Here is a 25,026-nt window from a genome sequence, read left to right on the forward strand (position 1 = left end):
AGATGGAAGTACTTCACCAGCTCGCCTGTGCGTTTACCCTTTCTAACTAAAGAGTGCAAAATACTGTATAAACAGTTCATAGAGGGCGCGCTAAAACTTTTAGATTACGTTAGGCTTGATGACTTCATAGAACTACGTCTATTCATGCCTTGTTCTTTGCTTCTCCCAGCCACCTTCCCAGTATATCCGGTCACAGCGCATCCGGTCTCGGCCTCGTGGCTCGTTTCATTAGGGCTAGTTTCATTGTGTCGTGTTGTGCTGGAAGCTACTCGGCCCACTGTGACTCGGCCGATCATCGGTGTGCTTTTCCTCTCGACCTGTGACCTGTGTCGAAGTCTTCTGGAACATTTGGCTGCGAAGAGACGGCTTGTTTGCGTAAGTATAATGTCCTCTAATGTCCTAATAGCGGTGTACAACGTTGATATCGGAGATGCTGTTCCGGACACGACGGCGCTCGTCCGATAGGACTTTTGCTTTTAATGGATCATCACCGATTACCAATCTCTAATCTTCGCGTTTGCATTACAACACACTTCTGTTTTCATCAGTGCTGTCCCGGGTGAGATGGACTGCGGCCGAGACATGTTTCGAGGAACAAGTAGTATTGACCTCGAATCGTCGGTCCGAGCAATGGACGGGGTTAGAGGACCGGTTTTGTTCGATTTGGTTCAACTAATTCTAGCAGGTACAAAACGAGCTTCCTTTAGGAACCTTGACGGGCTCCGGTTAGTTCATATCGGAGACCCCCCCCCCCCCCCTAGCCCCTAGCCCCTAGCCCCGCGGCATCTCCAGTAATCTCGGGGGCGGCCTGGCAACCAGCGCGGAGGCGGTGGATGTCGGATTTGTAGCGTCTGCTTATCATTCTTTTGCCTTGTATTGCCTCAGCCGCTACGGATACAGCTTGAAATGTGGAATTTCAGAACTAAAGCACTTCTTTGCGGTGCACATACATTGTTGGTAAATCTCCAGGAGGCTAAGCTAAAACACGGGCCGGCTCACTCGAAGCAGCGTCTCATTAAATACTGTTAAGAAAGCGCTGTCAAAGGTAGCGCTCAAAAAATAAATCGCGCATCACGCGCTCCAACCTTGACAGTGCTTTTTTAAGTCTGTCTCAGCTGAGACTATTCGATCAAGTCGGCCCTGGGCAGCGGTCTTTCCGCGCGCTTTAGTTTACTCTATCGAGCTGTTTCCACAACAAAGGAGGACCTTTATTCTGCGAAAGCACACTGGAGCAGCAGACATTGTCATTATGATGCCTTCGACAACGAGAACTGACTTAAGCGATGTGAGGCGTCCGGCCGAAAATTCGGAAGGTCCAACAGGAATGAAAACGCACTCGTGGGGTATCAATCAACTTACCTTGCGGAGGCGGCTTCATTTTGTCACCACGAGTAAAGCCTAGTTCCACTTGTCTCGAAGTGTTTTAATTCACGTGTTTTATTTACATGACAAACGCTCCGAAAAATAAAACAATATATGCGACACAACAGTGCCTCGACCCATCGGTTGCGACACACGACGTCTATCGGGAAATGGGAGCATATTCGGAAGCGACATATATCAACTTTGAAGTTTCATCAGCAAAGGGTGTACGCACTCACCGAGGAAACGAAACACCAGTGGGCGAATGTCTGCTCGGACCGATTATTGCAATTTCCTACACTACACACTCCGGTCGTGGTTAGGAAATTCCAGAGACAATGCGTCCACAAAATCAAGCGCGACCGCCACGATCGCGAACACTCTGCCAGGTTATTCTTCGATAGAGACTACACCTTTAATGTCGTTCTCCGTCGTCAAAACTGTTGCTCAAGCGGTGTTCTGCGTTATCACGCGGATTTCACGCTTTGGTGGTTCGCAGACTCTGCATGTCGAGGATCTCGGGCATCGCCGCGCATCTCCTCCGTCGGTTTCGTCCGTCATGCTTAAAGCAGCTTAAAGTTAAACGCCAAAACAACAGGGACATGAGGATAGATGCAAACGGGACGAGGCGCCTCGTCCTGTCCGCATCTATCCTTGTACCCCTGTTGTTTTGGCACAAACAACCAACTAGCCTAACTCGCCGTCTAAATTCCGCCAATCAGTTCGTAAATTCTACCGAACGAGGTATAATTTTATAGTATACCGCCAACCGCACCACTTCCGGGCCGACTTTTTTTTATGACTAGGCTTCAAAAAAATCACGTGGTGCCATCCCCCTGCGAATATCGGTACGCCCGACGAAGGAATACCAAGTGTGGTACGAGGTGTTTTGACGCGAACTATTCGCGTAGTGCATGCGAGCAGAAATCGTTGTTAACTCCGGAGTTTGTTTCGTTCCACTGATCGGTTTTTACTCATAAATAGCGCTTCCTTGCCTAGCCCAACGAGGTGAGGGGCTTAAAGTGCTTAACCGGAAGTCCAAAAATGACCCCCCCGTAGGCGCTACCACCTTGACCATGTCCGCCGCCAGTCACGTGACTTTTTAGCAAAAGTGACGATACAGAAAGAATATCTGCTGTCCGAGTTACCCAAAGCGTCGGTTTTAGGCAAAGAAAGGTTTACTAGGGGGCTACTGAGGAACAGACGCCTAAATCACTTAATCAAAAGTGACTATAGCACCCTCTACTTTGAAGGCAGTACATCATTATTTAACTTTCGGCGAATCGACTTGGGCACTTTCGCCTCAATCTCTTTCAGCTGAAGTTCTCCTTGCTAAAAAAGACGCTTTGAATAGTTCAAAGCGCAGCAGTCTCGTGCGTCTTCGTCTTTTTAGCAGAAAAAGTCACTTGACTGACGATGGAAATGGCCAAGATGGCAGCGCCCGAGGGGGGGTCATTTCTGGGTGCGCAATGCAATGCCTGTTGAGCTCTCTAAGCCCCTCTACCTGGTTGGCCTAGACCTTAATTGAAAGACTACAGCCGATTGCAAGCTTCCATTTACAAATTTGGTACTGGAAGTGCTTATATACGTCCGGCGCGATGGCCGCGCCGTCTTCCGCATAGTTTCGAATTTGAATCGGCAGTGTTCGCCACGGCGTTTGTCGAGGCTTTCGGAACTGAACCGCCGTGGGATTGCAATATTCGGCGTCCATAGTTGCCCGCCGACCGTCAACACTGCAATTGCTTACAGCATGGTTATACGCTCACAACTGGCCTACGGTGAAACAAAAGCGGTGGCTCGGACAAGTAGGTAATCGCGCTGAACCCCGAATGCCGCGGTAGTGTGATGGGCATACAGTGGTCGCCCTCTCGCTATCGCAGGTCGAGCTTGGGGCCCCGATGCCAGCATAGGCTAAACTGACTGCAGCAGCATTCAGTCTGCTGCGCGTATACCCACCTCACCGAGGCCCCCCCCCCCCCCCCTACCCCCCGTCTCAGTAGGGAAAACTCACTATCGCACTAGTCTTGCACTAGTCGCTAGTGCAGTCGTTCCAACTTGCATCTCCTGCCACTCCGAGTTAAGATATGATAGAAAGGTTCCATAGATTTCACGGAAAGTGCTGCATCAGCTAAAACAATTGCTCACACAGCCTAGAAAGAAAAGGATAGCTAGTTGTGTTCTTATTCTTCGATCCACAGTTTGCGTGGAAGAAAACATTGAGACGCGTTCTGTAATTTGGAAACTTCCATGAAGATTTTGGACACTGAGAGTGCTTCTGTTGGTAATAATATGTGTCACCAATATTTTTTCTCATTTTCTGTGATACTAATGGTTAGAGCTTGAACAAAATGACAATTTTGTTGTCCCTGCAGAATGGCAAAGCAGTATGCGGTGGTGAATTTCACCGAGGAGGACCATGTGTCCGCTGTGCCAATTTCTTGGTTGGTGGTTGACAAGTGGAGTTGCCTGTGGCCAAAAGATTTCGCCGGATCCCGCCTCCTGGATGCAATTAGGGACAAGATTGATCCTGGCGCAAACTGGGGTCGATACCCGGTTAGGGTACTGACACGATGCAGTAAGCTTGCGCTCTCCTTCTCTGTATGCACTTCTGACTGAAACACTGAGAAAACAGAAAACACTTGGAAAAAAATATTGTGGAAGAGACCATAAGAATGGAAAGCATGACCTCTTTCGTGAGAGATTTATGCGAGTTCAATTTCTGTTGTCCGGTTGTAAAGCTGGGTGGCACCTTTGCCTGACAATTTTGATATTTGCATATATGAAACCTTTCTTCTACTTTCTCCTGTTTGTAATGAAGCCCATAGTAGTTCTTTCTGTTTTTTAATTGGAATAAAGTATTCCTTATAGCTTGACACGTTCCTTAAATGTTCATTGTTACGTAAGTCTACTAATCAGATTACAGTTCAAAATGATTAATATTAGAAGTTTTTGCTCCACATAACAGTGCAGCATATTGTGTCAGTCTGTTTGGCTTAGCACGCTAGCCTAATATTCATTCTGAGAAAGAAGAAACATGAGGCATACCTTACTTAGCATCGTCTGTTTCATGTAAAAAAGCTAATGTCATTGTCATGTAGCTTTAGTTCCTTTTGCAATTAGCACCTGTTTACAAGAGGTTACAAATTTATATTAACATGAACTAGCTGAAACTTAAGGATCATGCGAAATGTTGGAGACATAGTTGTACAACTAATTTATGTTTTAGGTGTATGGTCTAATTCATGCCTAAAGGGAACAGCACGTCTGTGGCTCGTGGTATGCGCAGCGCTGCCTGCGGGAGGCAGGGAAGTTTGGCACAGGCACAGACAATGCGCAGAGGTGCTGGTGTCTCTGTATCATTTCCCACTGCACTGCGCACTGCTGCGACGGTTATGACTGATGTTGCTGCCAAAGGGGAGAGAGGGACACCGTAAAACAGTGTTTAAGGCCTTCTTCCTTCTCTCTTTTTTCGGAAAAGGGCACTTGAAAAATTTTTAACCTTCAGGAACCCGCAGGGCAAGCAGCACTCTGTGTCATGGCAGGCATTGCGATGCCAGAAGTGCTCCCCCGCATTGCCTGTGCCTGTGCTGAAGGTTGGCTGGCTCCCATTGGTGGCGCTCTGCAAAGAGCGCGCCACTGGCACATTGTTCCCTTTAAGCCTGAAGCAGACTGTACTATCTTGATTCGAGTCAGCGGGAACACGGGAGTGCGTGGCATGATACTACCAGACCAGCCTAGCGGCGCGGAGCGGAAGTTTCAGTGCACGCGCATCGCGCCCGCTGAGGCAATATGGTCTCATCGTGCGCATCGCATCATTGGAGCGCTCGTGCGTCGTCTGCTACGCACATTGCGTGCTACACGCGTTGTCTGCTGTGGGTAGCGTGTCGTGTGAAGGCATGGGAGATAACTGCGTGTAGTTGAAATTGTCAGCCCATAACCATGCGATAAGCTTGCAAATATTTTGATGCGTAATACAGTGTCACACTCTTTTTAGTTTTCTCAACATTATTGAGAACATGTGGGCCGAATGAGGGCGGCCTAGGCCACGGGTTTCTATTTATTCGGCCATGGAAGACTAGCTATGGAACACATTCCTAGCAGAATGGGAACGCTTGAGAGTAGACGCGTTTTTGGGTCTAGTCTCTAAGACTGCCTGCCATCAAAGATGGCAGCTGTTGTCCACCAAATGGAAATAGAAGCAGTTCATGAGGCTGCTTCAATTGATGTGAGCTTTTTCAACGGCAGGTAGCAGCTTATAAATGTTAAGATTAAGTTTTGATTGAGCAATAAAGCTTGCTGCTGCTGACCTCTGACAGGCACACTCCTGACGGAACCTCGTCATTACTGCAATCGGCTGCAGCAAGCACTTCTGTCGTCTTATGGGCAAATAACTAAGGCGTCTGAACTCAACAGTCAGCGGCGCAGATCGAACTATAATGGACCAAAAAGGCAATAACGGTAAGGAAAACAACAACGCGGAGCTATGAGCGTTGTTACCAAAGTCAGGGTTACATTAATAGGCAGACACACTAGCCGACAATTAGTCTACGATCCCGGCCCTCGTCACAGAGATTTCACAGGAAGCGGGTTCAGCAAATCTGGCGTGATTGATATAAGAAAAACCCACAATTTTTATTTGTTTTAACAAATATTTAGGAACAGATGAGCACATTGGCGGAGCTTGTAATGTAGGGTTCGCCACCTGTTGGATAGACTGAATTTCTTGCTATCACCAGTAGCGTGCGCGTAGCGGGCGACACATGTGTCAGACGACACACATAGCAGACTACGCGCGTAGCAGACGACAGACGAGCGCCGCGATGACATGATGCGCGCGATGAGGAGGTAATCTCACCGCCCGCGTAACACGCATGCCCAGCAGTTGCGCGCTTGACCGGTAGAGCGCTCTGATAGGGTACGATGCCATGCGCTCCCGTGTTCCCGCTAACTCGGATCAAGATAGTACATAGTTTTTTCTTCTCCTCCAAAAATGTAATTCTTTGCCTTAAATTTTTGTGGAATAACTATAACAAGAAAGCTAGATATAAATTTACAAAATGAGTGCATGAGCTTCCATTGCATTGTTGTGAATAAGCTGAAAATTTGTAAAAGCTTGATTTTAGTTCTGCGGAACAAGAGTTCTCACAATCAAATATTTCTATGAATGAGCTTGGGGAAAACATGTGCTAATTTGCTTAATCGCTAACAATACAGGCCTTTTCTGTAGGGCATGCCTTTATTGTGTTCTAAAAGTATTTCTGGTGAGGTTCTTTGAATTCATTTACTAGAAACCTACAAGAAGGCCCTCAAGAAATCTCGGCTAGCCGAAGAAACATCAACACTTGAAACGTCGGAGTTTTCAGGTGTGTATTAATTTGCAAATGTCTTGGAAAATTGTTTTGAAGCAGAGAAACATATATTTAATGCAAGGGCATCTTTGCTTGTTGAAATTCCAGCCCCGGAGGCCGAAACTCCTGAGGATGTCTTCACAACCTATGACGATGCGCCATCGCACCGTCTGGCCTTGCCCTCTCCACGTAAGTTGAATAAATATTGGTAATGTAGGCATACACTAACTTCGGTCTCCTTTAAGGTATCTAAACTTATCTAAACATCATTGCATTTCTGAGCTAGCCTTGTAGACAGCCAGCCATATGGCTAGGAATTGCTGGAATAAAGCAAGCCAGCCAGTGAGGGTCTTAACGCATTGACTTCAGATGCAGTTAAACACTTGAGCTGTGGTTGACGTGGGTGACTTGTTGCAAACTGCAAGCCAATGTTAAAGTGCAGCAAATTTCATGGCTCACCAACATCTAAGGCTCTTATGTGCAAGACATAATTCTTATATGTGCCATGCAGGTGCTGTGGAATTACTTATTAAACGCTATGATATAACTAAAAGCAATTTGCAGTTGAAAACTTGCTTAGGGTGAATTTCTGCATATGTATATATGCTTCAGGAAATAGTAAAATTTAAAACCATTTGAAATGTGGGCATATGCACAGGTGTGTGATATATTTGGTAGATTACATGTCACCATAGAAATATTAGTTTCATTTCATGTGCATATGTTTTTATCTATTGCTTCACATTCTTATGCTTCTCTGTGGATCTTGTCTTTCGGTTACAAATGAGGCAGTCACCGGGTTTAGTTGCAACGGTTTGGTGACTTTGCCTTCAGGCCTCACCCCGAGCCACTTGTTTCAGCCAAGTCTGAAACAAAGACCAACTAGACCTGCTGTTGGACCAGCTGGTTAGAGTCACCTGAACAGATCACAGCACTAGAAAGGACAGATACAGAGACACACCACAACAGGATGAGTGCTACACAGTCATCTGGTTTATTTGCCATGAGAATTCGGCAAACAGTGTAAGCAGTGTAAGTGCAACATGCAACAAGAGAAATACGGAATCATACGTCAGAGTGCCAACAACATAGACAAAAGAATAGAAGGAGGCCATCCCAATTTGACATGAGTCAATGAAAAAGGCTCCACCATGTGGCATACATTTACTTTTTATATAATCTGCTTCCAAAAGTTTGTGTCGTGGTACCTTTGCTTGTTCCAAGGATCCTAACCTTCTGTTGGAGTGGCTCATGTGTGCAAGTGAGACAGTAAAAAGGCAGGTGCGTGCTTTTATTTGTAATAGATGGCTTCCCTATTGGAAAAACGTACAAGAAACAAACCTGCTGCTTGTACAGTCCTGGTATGACACCACCATAATTTATTGTTATTATACATGCAGCTAGTTTGGTTTTGCGTTCTCCATAACTGGAGATACCGGCACCGCTATGGCTCCGGGTCTGTCTATACTGGCAGCCGGTTTGCTCGCCGATATGACTCGGTATGGCTGGTATGATTTTGCGTCCGATGACGTAGGCGACCGCCATCTTTCCAACGAAACGCCTATACCACAAGACCACCGGTATAACTAAACCATACATGCAGAAAGACGACCGCCATCTTCCAACAAAAAACGTCCATCGTTTACCACCGGTATCGTTACATACATCATACATGTCGAAAAATAACATAAGCCGCGTTTACATGAATGCGACTTAGTCGCATTGAATCCAGTTGCCGCATTCAATATGCGGTCATGTAAACGGCATAATGCGCAAAGCGCATCGCATTAAAGTCGCTAGACAGAGGTGGATCGAGATGGCGAGTGCGCATTCATTCAGCCCATGCAAACGAAGATCGCATCGCATTTTGGAACGGGGAGGATTATCGGAAGGCGCTCGCTGCGGGAGCGAGTGAACAGCTGAGAACATGGTGGCGGCCAACCTCGTCGGCGGCGCGGAGAGCGGTCCCGCAATTTTTTTCCCGAGAACAAACGCAAGCTTTTATTGCGATCATAAGTAAGCGGAATTTAGCGGAGCTGCTCGGTGACGGCGGCCCCGTCCAAACCTTTGCGAAGTACGACTTGCGCGTCCGAAGGGGTCACAACGGCTTCGGTGCAAGCACGCATGACACCGAGAGCTCCGATCACTGTAGAGCACTGCATGGTTGCGCAGAACGAGCAGCTCCTACCTCGCTGCCGTTCCTGGCTGCGCAAGAGCCTCTCGGACTCGGGGTCTGGTCGCGATCGGCGAGGTCTGGTGCGGCGAAACGTGGAGGCTTCCTCAAAGCGTGCACACACACGTCGCCTCTCGTTCAGAGTGGACCGGCGGCCCGGACTGGAGTCCTAAACGCCTTGGTTTTGATGCTTCTTCCGTCTCCCAACTTCTTCCACAGCACCGAAGACAGCGGGCGCGATCTTTACGCTCACTGAATGCGTCGAAAGGCCTCCACGTGCGATGCACCGGAAAACGTGGTGCGGCTGGTGCCGGAACGGAACTGACGGAACTGCATAACTTCGAGCTTTGAGTCAACGTGCACGGCAACAAACCGATCGTGACACTAAGCCGCGGATACCGCATCGCCGGTCGACAGGGGCAAATGGCCCGTTGCTCGTATCGTGGGCCGTGACTCGTACTCGGCCAACTCGGCGTCTTTTCGTGGCCCCTCGCGTCGTCGCAACCAGCCGCAAACATACCAGCCCGCGACCGTGGCCGATGTCGGAGAAAAGCGAAACCGAAACGTAAAGCTTCCGCCCAGTGGCTTCCGCTGCCGCGCCTTTTCTAACTTCCCGGCCAGTCCCGGTTTACACACTTCCGGTCGTCGCGGAGATGGCGACGCAGCCAGACGTAGCGGTTTTGGCGCTGGCTCCTTCTGCGTTTTACGGGACAGATGTTTTACGGTCCGTTTCTACTGCGTCTCTGGCTCTCAACTCGACGACGCCTCTCATGGTTCAACCAGGCGTGGTCAGCCGGGGTCAGCACAGCGCGGCCGGCTCAACTCGTCCGATCGCCGGACCGCAGGCGACTTCCGATTTCGGCCGTTAGGCCTAGGATCCGAAGGACTCTGTTTCCGTGAATCGGTAAGCGAATCTCGTCCCGTTTTCGTTCTACTTTTAAATTACGTTAGGTGCGCTACAGTGTAAGCATGCGTGCCAAGTGTTCGTGACAATTTTGAACTAGAATAATTGTGCTTCATTGCGGTTTGTCATTTATGAAAAAGTAAATCGAGCAATGAACGAGGAGCCATGCTTGAAAACGATGTATGTACGATGTTAACTTCTACCTGGGCGGCTTAAAAAAAAGTCAAGACTGGTTACGGTTGGATGCGAGGCTGGTCCCAATGCAATGGTAACCACTTAGAGCACTTTTCTGAACAGCATGTAAGCAATATAGCGATCAACGAGACGAGCGACGACGAGAAGCTACGAGTGCCGGCGCCGAGCGACGAAGATTTCTCACTCTCGCTGCTTGCGCCGCTCGGTTCCTGGGCTTCTAGAAAACGTCGCTCATCACCTTGATCGCTCGCACCAATCGCTTTCATAATGTGTGTCTCGTCGCGCAGCTGACTACCGTGTTTATTCAAATATATGTCGACCTTTTTTTTTTCTTTTCTTTTATTTTTTTTTTTTCGGGAATCGTGACTAAAGAATTTCGACCTACATTCGCGACCAAATTTTGCGACCGTACCGGAGGCATGAAGCTATCGAGTCACCGAGCCGGCGTTGCCGTAGAGCTGCGCCGCTTCTTGTTTCCAAAGGCTTTTGTTAAACAACCGAAAACAACAGCGGTGGCCGATGCCGCTATCGCGCGCACCTCTTGGGGCATTGGATTTCGCCATCGCACCTCTAGCGTTCCCCTTGCTGGGCAATGGGGAAGGAGAGGAACGCGATGCGCCATGCACTTTGTCCTCCATCCTCGCAAACGCGCACAAAAAAAAAAAAAAAAAAAAAAAAAAAGGAAAGATACTTTTGTTAGTTGCTTGAGGCGGCTCGGCTCGCGTGTTGCTCATGGCGACACGGCGGCTTTGCTTGCGTCTTTGTAGTTTGTCTTTCGTCGCTTCGCACCTTCTTTCGTTTCTTGTCGTCATTTTACAACGGTGTCAGTGAAGTATTGTGGCGGATTTGCGAGGATGTCTACCAAGCTGTGAAGTGATGTAAATAAAGGTTTCTTTCTTTTGCCCAAAATTTCCCCTGTTCTTAAAAATAAAAAAAAAAGTCGACCTATATTTGAATTTTTTTTTTTTATTCTCGGTGGGTCCAACAAATAGAGTTCGACCTATTTTCGAGTAAATACGGTAACTTTAATTTTTATTTTGGGTTACGTCGGACGTAACTCGAATGCTTGACAGTTACGTTGGGCGTAACTTTAATTTTTATTTCGGGTTCCGTCGGACGTAACGTTAGACACTGCGTTACACTTAAGAAAAATAAGGGCTGATGGTTCATCATATAACCCAACCATTTGTGTTTAATTAAAGCGAATCACTGGCCTAAAAAAAATACTGCTGTCCTATAGGAATGTAGCGCTTCAGATAAATTTGTTAATTTTTGCTTTTAGTCTCTGCCCCACCAGATACAACATCTGGCCTACAGCAGTGTTCCGGATCTCCTTCCAAGACCTCAGGCGGGTCGTCATTCAATCCAGGAGGCGGCGGCGTCTCATGGGCGTGTTGCTGGTGCTTCTTACTGGATGGTGCTACCGAGGGAAAAGTGGTCGTGCTTGGGAAAGGCAAGTATGGCCGCCGTAAGTATAGATATTGTTTTTACCTTTGCTCGAACCCACCTTTAAGAAATGCACAGTTCGCATGTGGGCATCTCTCAATGCTTCTACAGTCGGCTGTTAATATTTGGAGTGCTCCAACTCTGTCAGTGCTAGTTTCTCTAGATTATGCAAATGGTATGCAACACTAAACCACATATGCTCTCGCAACAAACAGTGCTCTGCTGAAGCACGCACTGTGGAATCTACTCTGGCTTTATAATGCAGCACAAAATAGTTGACGCCAAATATAGCTACTTTTGTGACTCCGTTTTACCAAAAGCTCTGCCGAAATAAACTTGCCACCTTATAGGTAGTGCAAAAGAACCTCGCGTGCCTAACCTGGAGAAGGGCATTTTTTTCATAGGTCAATTTTTTCTTAAACCAATACCTTCAGCCTCCTTGAAATGTTAACATCATGTGACACTCAGAAGAACAGTAAACCCCTTAATGTTGGCGAACCTTTAATTTTCGCGGCCTTTAATTTTGCGGAATTCAGTGACTGCGATTATGTCCTCTGTGACCGATTCGAGAAGAAATAGGGGCCACCAAGATAAGGGGGTTTTACTGTCCATCGGAGAAGAGAGGAAGTCACCTTTGTTTGTATGCAAGAGTAAAACCAACAACAACAATCATGGTGCCGACACTTTGTGAGCCTATCTGTGTCTATTGAATGATATCAATTTTGTTTTTGTTCGTTAAAAATTGTTGCCTGTCCACTGTGGGATGTCGTCTTCAACACGAGCAGTGGTTTTCCTCTGAAGCAGGCAGCATGGACGCGTGCCGCAGCACAACATAATTTATTTGCAGGTGGTACCGCAGTTTGAAGGGTGGTTCGCACAATATGGGGGAATCGCATTTCAATGTTCTACCTCGGGCGTAGACAAGATTTGCTCATTCTAAATCATTTTGTCTACAAATCGGGAACTTGCAACGAATGTACCCGCATGGTTGGAAGGGCCAGACAAGCCTTGCGAGCGCTTCGTTTTCTAGCCTCTCAGTCCTGAACCTACTCACGCACCACATGTGTAGATGTTCCGGTACGTGGGAGCACTTATTTGGAAAATGGTGAATGGCAACTGTTGTTATCTTTAAGGTGGACTGCATATTTGCAGTACTTTTCCTCACTTAAAAATATGTCTTACTAAAAATATGTAGTATAGCCGATGACAAAAAGAGAATGGCTGGGCGTCCTCCAGCACATGCTTGTGCTTTTCACCCCGCTTTAGACAGATGTGCTCGCTCCAGGCTCATCAGGCGCTGAAACGTCATCGAAGGTAGCAGACGGGCTGGAGGTCGAACAACGGAGACTTCTCCCTGCCTTTCAGATGGTGTCAGTGAGCATGTACTTCTATACTCTAACTTAGCTTAACCTGCACAGAGCTGAGTAGAATAGGCTTGGCAAGTGCCCTTATTGCATATGCATTTGTACAGCTGAGGCACTTTCTAAATCAAGAACATTGTGTACCTTACCTTCAAAAACACATCATTTTGGGGGTGCAAAAGGAATTCTAAGGCATATTTTTGTTTGTATTGTCCTATTACGCATCGACTCCTTCAACTTAATGCGGAGTCGACCCAGCCTCTTGAAAAATTTAATGCTTGCCAGGTAATTGTTTTGCATTTAGTTGATATATCAGTATTCAGTTAGGTATCCCAAGTCATTAGTCGTTGAGGTGGAGTCTCTCTGTTAGTCAGTCATGCTTAACAGTCATAGAAATGCTTGTCAAATAATGGCACTGTCGAGGACATGTATTCAGCTCGAACAATCGCTGGGCACAAGCTGGTCGTGTGGTTACAGGCAGCAAACATCCCGGTTGGAACGTCCTATTTCGCAATGTAGCTGCAGACTAAATGAGGGCCCCACTCATAAACGTCTATACTTTTAGTCTCTTTAAGCTGGACCACTTTTGAAACTACAAGCCTTTGCAGCAAAAACAGCATGACGCATGATTATAAGCTCGACGTACCATGGCGTCCAACTAGAAGGTCACATGGTTTGCTTTGTGCACTGAATTTGCAAGGATGGCTTGAAGCTTCTGTCGTGGTTAACTTTAAGCTGAGATAGTTTAAAATAATGCTCTCAGTTTTTAGTGTTGCCCGGCATGGTTAACAAGTTGGTGATATAGCGCTGCATTGAAAAGTCTGTGCATTCATGACTGTATCACCTTATGAATGCAAGCTACCTATTAAACTCTTCGTTTTTCAGAGAAATGAAATGCACTTTGCTTCCAATTGCACCCGCTTCTGTAACTTCATGGTATGAAGCACCTTATGGCTGCAAGCTCTGACCGATCTTGTTCTGTGGTCTGCGCAGGCCCATATGAGGGAGTCACTCCGAGAGCCTCACCAGAGTTTCCTGCCCGTGGTCGTTCTAAATGTTTTTGTTGTAGGTATGCATCCTTTCTGTCTTTCCCTTAATTGTACTCAAACGTCTTCTTTTCATTGTCGCCGATTTGCCTCAAAATTGGTTAAGCACACAAATGCACGCTGTACAACTGTATTGTACATATTTTTTCCAAGGTAACTTTTCTTTGCCAAAGTTAGATTTTTTTATGAAGGTTAGTCTTTTTTGTTTTTATTTTCAAATTTATGTGAGTTTCCATGGGCAACACTAAAACGTTATGCCAGAAGCAAGGACAAGTTCACTGCTCTAATTTGTTCTCAACTGATTGCAAGAAATTTCGTTAATGTTGGAAACCTCCTTCCAGCGCTTGCTTTGCAGCATAAAAAAAAATTATACATAGGACATCTCTGTTTCTTAAACTGCTTGCTCATTCTGCAGGTCTGCCTGCCATAGATGTCGTGCTACTGGAGAGCAGGCGAATTCGATTGCTGGTTTTGCCATTGCTTTTTTTTAGACGTTGTCTTAGTAGTTCTTGTAAATTTTGAGATTTTCCTAAAAAGCAAGCCGGGAAGAATATTTAGTTTAGTTAGGAAGCTGAAAATAATGATTTAGTACCCCTTTGTCACTAAAATAGATACTGTGTGCCGCTGTTAGTGTCAAGCCGAGATCCACGCTTTTTTGGCATTTTGATCAGAGTGGTACCCATTCTTATTTGTTAGCCTCTTGGTGTGCCAACTAAACTCTGTATACAGACACCTGCCCTCTGCTGGTACACTCTACCCTCATGTTCAGCGAGTGTATGAACCGGAGTTGTATCCACAGTCGACACTCGCTGAGCACGAGGGTAGGAAAATCTTTCCATTGCAGCAGAGCCATATATGGGGAGAGTCTGGCAGTCTATGATTTCGCTGTCGTAACGTCTCCCTTCCGAGTGAGCTGATCAGCCCGCGGCACAGAGCAAGAGGCGTGAGCGCATGCGCGTGAACTCTAGGCTGCTCCCAGCTGAGCGGGGAGGGCCGCCATTTTCATTCATTCGCCCGGCATGGGATCGATATTCAAATTTCGGTTCTTTCCTTTTATTTGGCAGGCTCTGGCAATAAAATGATATAGTGTTATTCCTCGGTGGCTTAAAAACCCAAAGAAAGAAGTTCCTCCATGTTTGAACGCACTTTTATTTAGGCAAAAAAAATAAATAAGCCCGTAGCAGACGACACGTAGCCTCAACAGTGCTCCGTGCAGACAGCTTTGCGTCAAAATGGTGGTCGTCTCCTCTTTGTTTCCCTGCTGCCTTCTCTCTCCCTCCTTTGGCGTTCTCCTCCCTTTCCTCCTCTCCGGCGCCTTTGTTGCCACACCCGCTGGCTAAACTCTCCCACTATACGGCTTTGCATTGCAGTAGTAGTTTTATTTGTAGTCTTTACAGTTGAATGTGAATATTTGACAGAAGTCTCAGGTTGGGGCGAAAGGGGGTTAAATGAATGCATTTGATCATTCACCTAAATTCGGTACCCATCATTTTAACGCCTACGTAGCTTTGTCCTGGGGGGTGACTATGACTAAAATAAGAGGATCTATGTGCTGATCACGAAAGAATATGCTAGCCATTCTAATGTAGCTCTGCCAAGTACTTGATTGTGATTTGTTTTTATTTTCAGCTACTTGGGTGCCTCAAGATCTGGAGATCCTAGTGGCCACAAGCTTGGACTCAATCTTTTTCTGTGGTCTGGGCAGGACCATGGGGGAGGTAATCCCAGCAACAAGAGCATCGCAGTATCTCCCTGGCTGTGACTTTCGGTCTGCGTCACGACAGGGGAGTCCTCGTGCCACCAGGTGTTAGGTATGCCACTTGAAATAAGCATTTTTCTTACCTATTAATAGAACAGCAAAAGCACTACTAAGCCTAAAATGAAAAAAAACATATTCAAATCTTGGGTTGGATGAAATTCCAATTACAAAAAGGAGTCTGCTGACATGATTAACATGTGAACTTAAAGCCCGCGGATGTAGGTTCGACGGTGTCACAGAAATAACTTCCCGCAGATCGCCTTGCTCGTGCTATACCCAAACAAATTCTTAAAATAATCATTGTGTTTCGTTGGTGTCATCAATCTTATGTCCCTACCACACTCACCAGTCGGGACATGTGAAATATAAAAAAACAGGAACTTGCACATTGTCAGCTCTGCAAAGATTTATATAGTAAACAGAGCATAGCACGTTCAGCTTAAGAAAAAAATTCATTGCAGGCCTATATTCATGGTTCACATATGTGTAATTGCTCTTTATAATGAAGTGAAAACTGCTTAAGTTGTGGCCCACTACAGGCTTTCTATTAGTGTTAAAAAGTGTGGTAGAAAATATGATTGCGCTTGGAAGACGGGGACATAGGAAGGACAGACACAACAGAGCGCTAACTTTCAACTGATTTAATTCAAGAACCTCAGCGTAGAAACGGACTGTGTCACCGCACCACATCTCAACCAATCCGTGGCCCTGCCACGGACCGCAAGTACGCCAAATCCTTATCCGCCAAGTCAATTGACGCCACACTGACACAACTTGTGCCGGAACTATTTATAGTGTCAGCCTCCATAATCTCGCTAACAGTCATATCTTTGTGCCTCTCAAGAACAATAGACGAAACAAATAATGGTTTGCACCCGCAGTCATGACAGTGACACGACAGATCATGACTGCGAGTGCAAACCATTATTTGCTCAGTCTACTGTTCTTGCTAGGCACAAAGATATGACTGTTAGAGAGATTATGGAGGCTGATGCTATAAATAGTTCCGGCACGTGTTGTGTCAGTGTGGCGTTAATTGACTTGGCGGATAAGGAGTTGGCGTACTTGCGGTCCGTGGCAGGGCCACGGATTGGTTGAGATGTGGTGCGGTGACGCAGTGTGTTTCTACGCCGAGGTTCTTGAATTAAATCAGTTGAAAGTTAGCACTCTGTGGTGTCTGTCCTTCCTATGTCCCCGTCTTCAAAGCACAATCATGTTTTCTAACGTACCGTACCAACTTGCCCAACAATCAGCACTTGCTAAAAAGTGCTATTGTGTTTTAAGCAGCTCGCACCAAATATTTTCTTGAAATACATAGGTTCATGGAAATTATTATGTAGATGTTGGCAGACAGTCATGGTGAGGCCAATCTTTAATGCCAAGTGGTCCACTTATTCAGAGTTAATTGAGTTTGTAAATATTGTAGGTCGCAAATTAAATTTTTATGGTACGCAATGGGCACAATCATCCGTAATGACTAGCTCTACCTAGGGGAACTTCATACGTTTACTACGGCAAGATGGTTTCGAAAAACAAAGTATTTAGTTTATTCAACTCCTGCACTAACCTTGTCTTTAGAAACTTTTTATATTCTTTGCGATGCTGAGATAAGATTCTGGAAATAGTTTTTCTAGAACTACTCTAGATATTTCCAGTTCATCATTTTTCTCGCAAAGCATTCGAGAGAGCCAAACCCTGTAATGTACGGAGGGAACTCACAGAATGATGCGACTGACAGTTTGTACACATTCGGCACTGTAACAGTAATAATGACATGTCACTTATGTAATGTTCATTATCGCAGATCAAACTGCTTTTTCCGTCTACACTCATTTTCAGTAGACTCATTCAGCGAACTCCCACCTGAGACTGCAGCGCTGGGTTCTGCAAAGTAATTTGAATGAATATAGATGCAACAGGTTTCTTTGAGCGTGCGTCTAACACATATTCTTCATATTGAATCTGCTAACTGTATTCATGTCCATGTCCATAATTCCACATTCCAGCTTATTTTTATTTTGACATCTGAGTTTTCTTCAGTACTTTTCTCAACATCTGTGCTTGCTGAGCCGTACTCAAGTCCATACATCTTGTCTTTCGCTATTACATTAATATATAAAACTGTTGATGCCGAGTGAGAATTCAAGGTACCGAATCTGTCGTGCGAGCTAAATAAGAACCAATAAAAAGCTCTACAAAGGAAATTTTTTTAAAGGATGCTGTATGGGCATTAGAATAGCACATGCCATGCTAAAAAAAAAAATACAAATTCTTGTTAGGTATGCGAGGATGACAGTGCTGTGCTGTTTCTGATGTGTCACAAAAAAAAAAAAAATCAGTGCCATACAGTGTTCCTTATGGAAGTACAAACTGTTGAATTCGAAGCCCAGAAGTTTTATTCAAGAATGTTCCTCAATACAAATGTATTTAGAGATCTGAGCCACTGACTCATACATGACTATGTGGCAAACATTAATTTTCATGTGGATTATAGTTTACAAGGTCTAGTCTGCATTGATTTATTGCATTCATGCTGAAACTGGGAGGGGTTCTCTGGGTATGAATAAAGAGATAAACATTTCTTGAAATCAAAACATTTGAGAACGGACAAAAGGAAGGATCTGAGAACGGTATCTTAGATTCTCTTCTTTTTCTTACAGTATCTCTAATGTTCACTTTATTTCACCTGATGCATTTAGTTTTTAGCGCAGCTCTTAGCACCCGTTTCCGCGTTTCGCGGCGTCGCTGTCGGCGTAACCACCCTGCTAAACTTGGCAGGAAATTGAATTAATGTTGTGGTCATGTGACGTTAATATTTCCGCTAAGTCTAGCTGAGAAACTGAATTTTTTTTATGGCTGACGTGACACGGTCATGCGACGTCATTTTCCCTGCTACTTTTAGCGGAAAAACTGCATTTGTGTTGAGGTCATGTGACATCAATTTCTGTGCTAAATTTAGTGGGAAACTTAACCAGCTAAATTTAGTGGGGAAATTTTCCCGCTAAATTCAGGGAAGTTTCCTACTAAATGGGAGGGAGCAGAAGAGGAGGAGGGGAGGGGGAGGAGGGGCATACCTTCCCATCCTCCTCTTCAAGATCTGTGCTCTAATTTCACGTTACAGAGAATTGTAAACGTCTCATATTTCATCTCATGTTTATTCAACTTTTATATTGCAGGTGCGCTCGCAGCACAAATCTGGGTTGTGCTGATCCTCTACGCACAAGTTAGGAACTCCTGAGTGGCAAGAGTGGGAGTTTGGTCTGACAGCTCAAGGGACACCATTGTTCAGTATTGAATTTTTAATAATCTTCTTTTAAGCAAAGTTAAGCTTTGCTGCATGCATTTCTTGTAAAAATAAATACCTGCAACCAAATTTACCAGGTCACGACATTTCGCCTCTGCTCTTAGTGGTCCTGGTGAGCCTCGGATAAGAGCTTACTGGTGTGCAAACACCATGCTTGTTTGAAACCACTCACTGATGTAGAGACTCGCTGACATCCAGCATTCCAATGAAACGCTGGATGTCCACAAGTCTTTCTTGAACAATGCAAGCGGGGAAGGAACCATACAATTGTATCGTATTGGGGGACATTCTACAGAGTTTTTTTTCTATGTTTTACAGATTTTTTTTAAAAAAGCCGTAAAAGCTACTTTACGCGGTCTGTGCACGTGAGTTATATGGCCAGGGCGGCATAGTATAAAAGGCTAATTTGTAATGATCCGTCGGCTTATTACAGAGATGTGCCAGACTTCTTTCAGAAAACTAGATGGAGGTTCATTCTAGCGTAGTTTCATCCCGCGAATCTGAATATCCCGTTCGTTTTCCTCAAAGATATAACTAAACGTGAGAAAACACAAAAAAACATCCCACCAACAGTGACATCGTAAGAAGACCTTTGGCCGCCAAGCGTGTGTCGCTTAAGGGCCGCGCGTCCAATCGCAAGTTTTCTAGGTATATTCTCCGGCACTGGCACCAGTCGTGACACATTTTTCTGCCCTTTTAAAAAATTGCATGTGCGTGCATAGCTTTGATAGGCGCTGAAGATGCGTGAACAAAGATTTTGAAAGCTGCTGTTGTGACGTCGCTCTCTAGGGAGGTGCTTTCACAGCGCTTTAAAAATGACTATGCAGCCTTGATTAATTAAATTAGCAAATAATTTTGATATTTGAGATTCTGGAGGTCGAATGAAGAAGATTTAAAAGTGTTTTCTCAAATACAAAACTGCTTCAGCCTCTCTCTAAGTATAGTATGTTCGTGAAATTTTTGATCAGTGAAAATAGACCCATGGTTCCAATTAGAAACCTGCTAAGCATCATCAAAACACACTAAATCAATTTTCTTTGTAAAGATATAAGACGAGTAGCATTTTATGGCGTTATAAAAAAATGGTCAATTTGGACGCATTTCCAGACTTCGGTTTCTTACCAGAGCGCATCTTTGCACCTGCGGTCCAGCTGCCCGGTGACCGCAGTGCGAAGCCGCCCCCTCGCCTCCCTCGTAGGATGAAGGGAAGCAAGGCGCATGTGTGTTGCGTGTCTATGCCCCTGGGGAACAGGACCGTGGGCGCAGAGATGAGCTCTGATAAGAAACTGAAACCTAGAAACTCGTCCAAATAAAGCTTTTTACAGAATGCATAAAACGCTACCCCTGAATTATATCCTTCTAAAAAAAACTTGATTTTGTGGTTTTCAATGACTCAGCAAGTTTCTAATTGAAACCATATTTTCATTTTCACTAATTAAAAAGTTGATTAACAAATTGTATTTAATTATCTGACTGATCGTTACGACTAGGTCCCTATACTACGTATGCCTGGCCGTATAACTCGCCTGCACAAACCACATTAATATAGCTTTCACGACCTTTCTAAACATATATGTAAAGCTTAAAACTAAATCGCCCTGTACAACAGTGAAAAGGCGAAACCAACACGCTGGAGCCATATGGCTCCACCATGCTGGTATCGCCTTTTTGCTGGTATAGGATGTCCCATATTACGTTCTGCATGTACGGTTCCGTCCGCCTACATGGTTCCGCCTATATCCACTACGCTGGTATAGGATGTCCCATAATACGACACGCTTGTATGGTTCCGCCCACCTGTATCGTTCCGCCTTATTCCACTATACTGGAGCCGCCTTTTTCGCTTGTATAGGATGTCCCATATTACGGTTACGCTTGTATGAGCCTTTTCCGTCATCTTTCCATCATCGAGATTTTCCAACAGGGTTAGGTCTCCACGCTCATTGACATGATGGCCTGTATGACCCTTACAGGCCTCCCCCCAAAGAGGGCCTGGCATATTTTTTCTGGCAGCCAGAGCTCCTGTCAGAGGCACGATGTGTAGAGGAACAGATGCCCGCAAGTTTTCGTAGCACAGAAAGCTCCTTGAGCACCCTATACCTTCTTAACGTTGTGCACACCCTCGTGAAAGCACGGCACAGCTTCGGGCATCTGTCTCTTATGTTCAGTGTTAATTCAACCTCTTGAAGTGCCCTTAGATTTTTTAATTTTTAGAGATGCCATTGTGTCAATGTGCGAGGAAACCTAAGCTGTCTATTACAAATAAAGGAAGCACGCACATATCTTTTTACTTTCTCACTTGTGCATGTGAGCCGCTCCTACACAAGCTCAGAATCTTTGGCACAAGCAAAGGTACCATGACACAAACTTTTGGAAGCACATTATATAAAAAGTAAAGATACTGCATGTGCTAGTGGCTATTCCATTGTCTCGTATCAAAATGAGGTAGCCTTCTTTGATTCTTTCGTTTACAGTGTTGGCACTCAAACATACAGGTATGTATTTTTCTTGTTGCATATTTGCTGTGCTTATGCCGGTCCTCATTATTTGTTTAAGATCGAAAACTGCGCAAAAAAGACGGGACACAAGAAAGGAACGAGCAACACAACACAGGTGCAGACTTACAACTGAATTTTTAATCTTTCACTTCCTTTAACGAAGGAATGCAATGTGCACGTGGGCCGCTGAGATGCGCTATCACTGGCTCGAATGGGCACGCTGAGGGCAGAAAACCTAAGGACGGTGGCAAGCGCAAGCGGGATAGGGATAGCGAGGAAACTGAGGACGATGGCGAGCGAGCGACTTGTCGAAGCCCTACAAGAAGGCCTGTGTGGTGTGAATGGTGGATTCGCCGTAGATATTGAGGAGCTGTTTTATTTGATACCCCATGATGAACTCTTTGTCGCGGTGAGGGACTGCATCGAAACCTCCGGAACGGTTTAGTTCCAGAATGCCTGTGGTGTGTCAGTAGATGGATTCTTAGAACTTTTGTCCATTTATCTAACATCCACCATTGTGGGCTTCGAAGTAAAGTTTGTAGTTCAGAGGCAAGGCATCTGCATAGGTTCGAGTGTGGCACCAGTGTTATGCGAAATCTTTTTGGCTGCTTTTGACCGTTTGTTAGTGCAAGCACTCGCTGACGACAAACGGGTCCGAGTCTTCAGATATGTGGATGACTTTTTAGTCCTTTTAATTAAAAGTTAACTCCTGGCGTTCTTTCTTGAAGATGCCACCAACGGGATTTTAGAAACTTCGTGCCACCTCCACAACCTTAACATTTACAACCGAGCTTCCACTGCGGGAATCTTTGCAATTCCTTGACATAACATTGTCATTCCAGCTAGACCACCTCTGCTGGGAGTACGCACCCCGCTCAAAAAAAGCCCTCCTGCCTTTTGATTCAAGCCATTCCAAAATAGTTAAGAGAGGCATAGTGAGGACATGCCTGAGATCATCACTTGAGAAATCTTGTGCTCACACAGTTCAGAGTAGCTTTGATTCACAGGCCCAACGTTTGTTGAGAGCAGGATTTCCACCTTCCATCATAAGGGCGGTAGCAGAGTCTATGTTGAAGGCCTTGCGTATGCGGGCTAAGGAAACAATGGGTCACTTGGAGGGACCAAAAAAATTTGAGGTCATGCCATATATACACGGGGTTTCTCACAATTTAAAAAGACTCGCTACTAAGTTCCAAGTAGATGTGGTTTTTTCAGCCCCGTGTAAGCTCTCCCGGGTATGCGCCTTAACCTCGGAGCGGATCGCTCACAAGGATGGTTGCAACACCATGCATTACAACCAGTTCGTACCTTGCTCAACGGGAGTGGTTTACCACATCCCGTTATCTTGCGGGAAAGTATATATCGGACAGACGGGTAGATGTCTAAATGATAGACTGAGGGAACACGGAGCCTTTTTGAATTCAGCAAGCGGAGCGCACCTTGCCCTACACTGTAAAGAATGTGGGTGTAAACCAAATTTTGGTGCCACTGAGATAAAAGGTCGCAACAAAGACAAACTCACTAGGGAAATTTCTGAGGCGGCCCAGATTTCCTACAGTGGAAGTGACAAGTGTGTTAGCGCACCATCTATTTCATTATTAGACAGAGAATTTGGTTTTTTGTTTACTTCCCAGTTCCATCGCTCTTCTCTCGCTCGCGCTCGCCATCGTCCTCAGTTTCCTCGCTGTCCCGCTCGCGTTCACCACCGTCCTTAGGTTTTCTGCCCTCAGCGTGCCCATTCGAGCCAGTGATAGCGCATCTCAGCGGCCCACATGTACATTGCATTCCTTCGTTAAAGGAAGGGAAAGATTAAAAATTCAGTTGTAAGTCTGCGCCTGTGTTGTGTTGCTCGCTCCTTTCAATTGTGTCCCGTCTTTTTTGCGGTTTTCCATCTTAACCCTTTCAGTACCGTAATAATTTTTCATGTAACATCCTCAAAATCCGGAATTATTTTATTCATGCAACCTGTTCAGCCTAGTCCGTAGAGCACAATCATATAAAAATTTTTATCAAAAGCACAGCATAAATGGACAAACAATATTTTTATAAATGTTAAAAAGGGGGCTTCACTGTACGTAATGTGGAAAAAGTGGGCTTCACTGCACATACTCACTTTATTTTATTCATGAATTTACAAAGCAATTCTGTCAACATCAGTACCTGGTGTCTCTGTTCACGAGACTACGGGCTTAGTCAGTCCCAGGACATCCCGTTCAAAAGTTTGCCTTTGTGTGATATGTGCGAAAACACTGTATCGCACACAGGGCGACACCACAGTCTGGGCACCACGTCCTTGTTTCCTTGCGAGCTTTTTTTTCTTGTGCAGACAACGCATCTTCTTGTTGGGCACTCTTTCTTCTCAGTTGGAGGTAGGTAGTCTGGGAAGTGTCGCTCAGTCAGTCGCGAGAGAGTGTTGTCAGAGAGCCTCCCTTTCTTGGGTCGACTCTGGGGGTCACAGTTCAGTTGAATGAGTCCCTCCACTAACTTGAGCCTGAAGTCAAGATGTGTGGTGGTGTTGCCACTCTTCTGGTAGATAATGAACGCATTGTAGATGGCCATGTCTAGCAGATGACGGAACACCTTTTTGTAGTATATTTTCTGTCCATTTCTTGCACAGGGGTAATATGAAAGATTTTGGTCACTCTTGTCAACACCACCCATGGTGTTGTTTTAATTCATCACTATCTGTGGCTTGGACGCAACTTCACCTCTCTGGTTTGTTACATCCACCATTGCCACAGAGTGCACCGTGCTGAGGAAGGTTACCACCTTCTTGTCCTTCCACTGAAGTGAGAGGCACTTGCCTTTTTGGTAAGCTTTAGTTTGACCTTTCTCAAGTTGTCTTGTATCGAAGCTCGGCATTCCCTTGCGTCCAGATCGTGCTGTTCCGTAGACATCTGTCTTGCGCTCCAGAAGTGCTTCAACTAGTTCGGGTGAGTTGTAATAGTTACCCACGGTTACACAGTAGCCCTTATCGAGAAGGGGACTCATCAGGGACAATACCACACGTGTACCCATGGCCACATCTGCGTCACCAACAACAGCACCTTTCCCAGTGTACATAAGCATGTTCCAGATGTAACCACTGGAGGACTCGAACAGTACAAAAAACTTGACGCCAAAACGGGCACGTTTCAGTGGCATGTACTGTTTCCAAGACAGCCTGCCTTTGAAACGAAGAAGGCTCTCGTCAACTGACACATCTCGCTCTGGTGTGTAGAGAGTTTGAAACATCTCGGTCATTCTGGTGAGCACGGGCCACAGTTTTCTAAGCTTTGGGTTCGGGTGCCCGTCGACTGGCGCCTCATTGTCAGTGAAGTGTAGAAATTTCATTATCAGCATGAAGCGGTCGCGGCTTATCACGTCTCCGAATGCAGGCGTGCGGAGAACCTCTCTTGTTGACCAGTAAGATTTCACGTCTGGTTTCTCAATGACCCCTTGCAGAATGATGAGCGCGAAGAAGGTCATCAGTTCTTTTTTGTCGATCTGTCTCCATGTTTTGAGGTGGAAAGCGTGGTGCGACCGAAGAAACTGGGTTGCGTAGCGGTTGGTCTCTGCGACAATCAGGTCGACCAGCTCTTCATCGAAGAACTGTTCAAAATATTCGACAACGCCGTCACCTTCTTCCAG

At 45.5% G+C, this 25,026-nt stretch overlaps 2 protein-coding genes across 2 annotated transcripts; one reads left to right on the top strand and one right to left on the bottom strand.

Annotated features, from left to right (window-relative positions):
* Nucleotides 1-311: 311 nt before the first annotated feature.
* LOC121838411 lies at nucleotides 312-6,930 on the top strand. Its single transcript, XM_042294658.1, has 4 exons — nucleotides 312-375; nucleotides 3,735-3,937; nucleotides 6,651-6,725; nucleotides 6,819-6,930. Exons 2-4 carry the CDS (start codon nucleotides 3,736-3,738, stop codon nucleotides 6,920-6,922), a joined length of 381 nt encoding a protein of 126 aa, XP_042150592.1. The 5' UTR covers nucleotides 312-375; nucleotide 3,735; the 3' UTR covers nucleotides 6,923-6,930.
* A 17,136-nt stretch (nucleotides 6,931-24,066) lies between these two features.
* Nucleotides 24,067-24,892, bottom strand: LOC121838515 (piggyBac transposable element-derived protein 4-like). The gene has a single exon (XM_042294806.1). It carries the CDS (start codon nucleotides 24,862-24,864, stop codon nucleotides 24,067-24,069), a length of 798 nt encoding a protein of 265 aa, XP_042150740.1. The 5' UTR covers nucleotides 24,865-24,892.
* Nucleotides 24,893-25,026: the final 134 nt, after the last annotated feature.

Source organism: Ixodes scapularis, unplaced genomic scaffold (genome assembly GCF_016920785.2).
Source record: "Ixodes scapularis isolate PalLabHiFi unplaced genomic scaffold, ASM1692078v2 PGA_scaffold6__148_contigs__length_123643588, whole genome shotgun sequence".
Taxonomy (NCBI): domain Eukaryota; kingdom Metazoa; phylum Arthropoda; class Arachnida; order Ixodida; family Ixodidae; genus Ixodes; species Ixodes scapularis.

Excerpts from the sequence above, each read along its gene's own strand:
- LOC121838411 (XM_042294658.1), top strand. The coding sequence starts at position 3,736 with ATGGCAAAGCAGTATGCGGTGGTGAATTTCACCGAGGAGGACCATGTG. Across the intron at positions 3,938-6,650 it reads TAGGGTACTGACACGATGCA|AAACCTACAAGAAGGCCCTC; the intron begins GTAAGCTTGCGC and ends TTCATTTACTAG. Across the intron at positions 6,726-6,818 it reads TGAAACGTCGGAGTTTTCAG|CCCCGGAGGCCGAAACTCCT; the intron begins GTGTGTATTAAT and ends TTGAAATTCCAG.
- LOC121838515 (XM_042294806.1), bottom strand. The coding sequence starts at position 24,864 with ATGACCTTCTTCGCGCTCATCATTCTGCAAGGGGTCATTGAGAAACCA.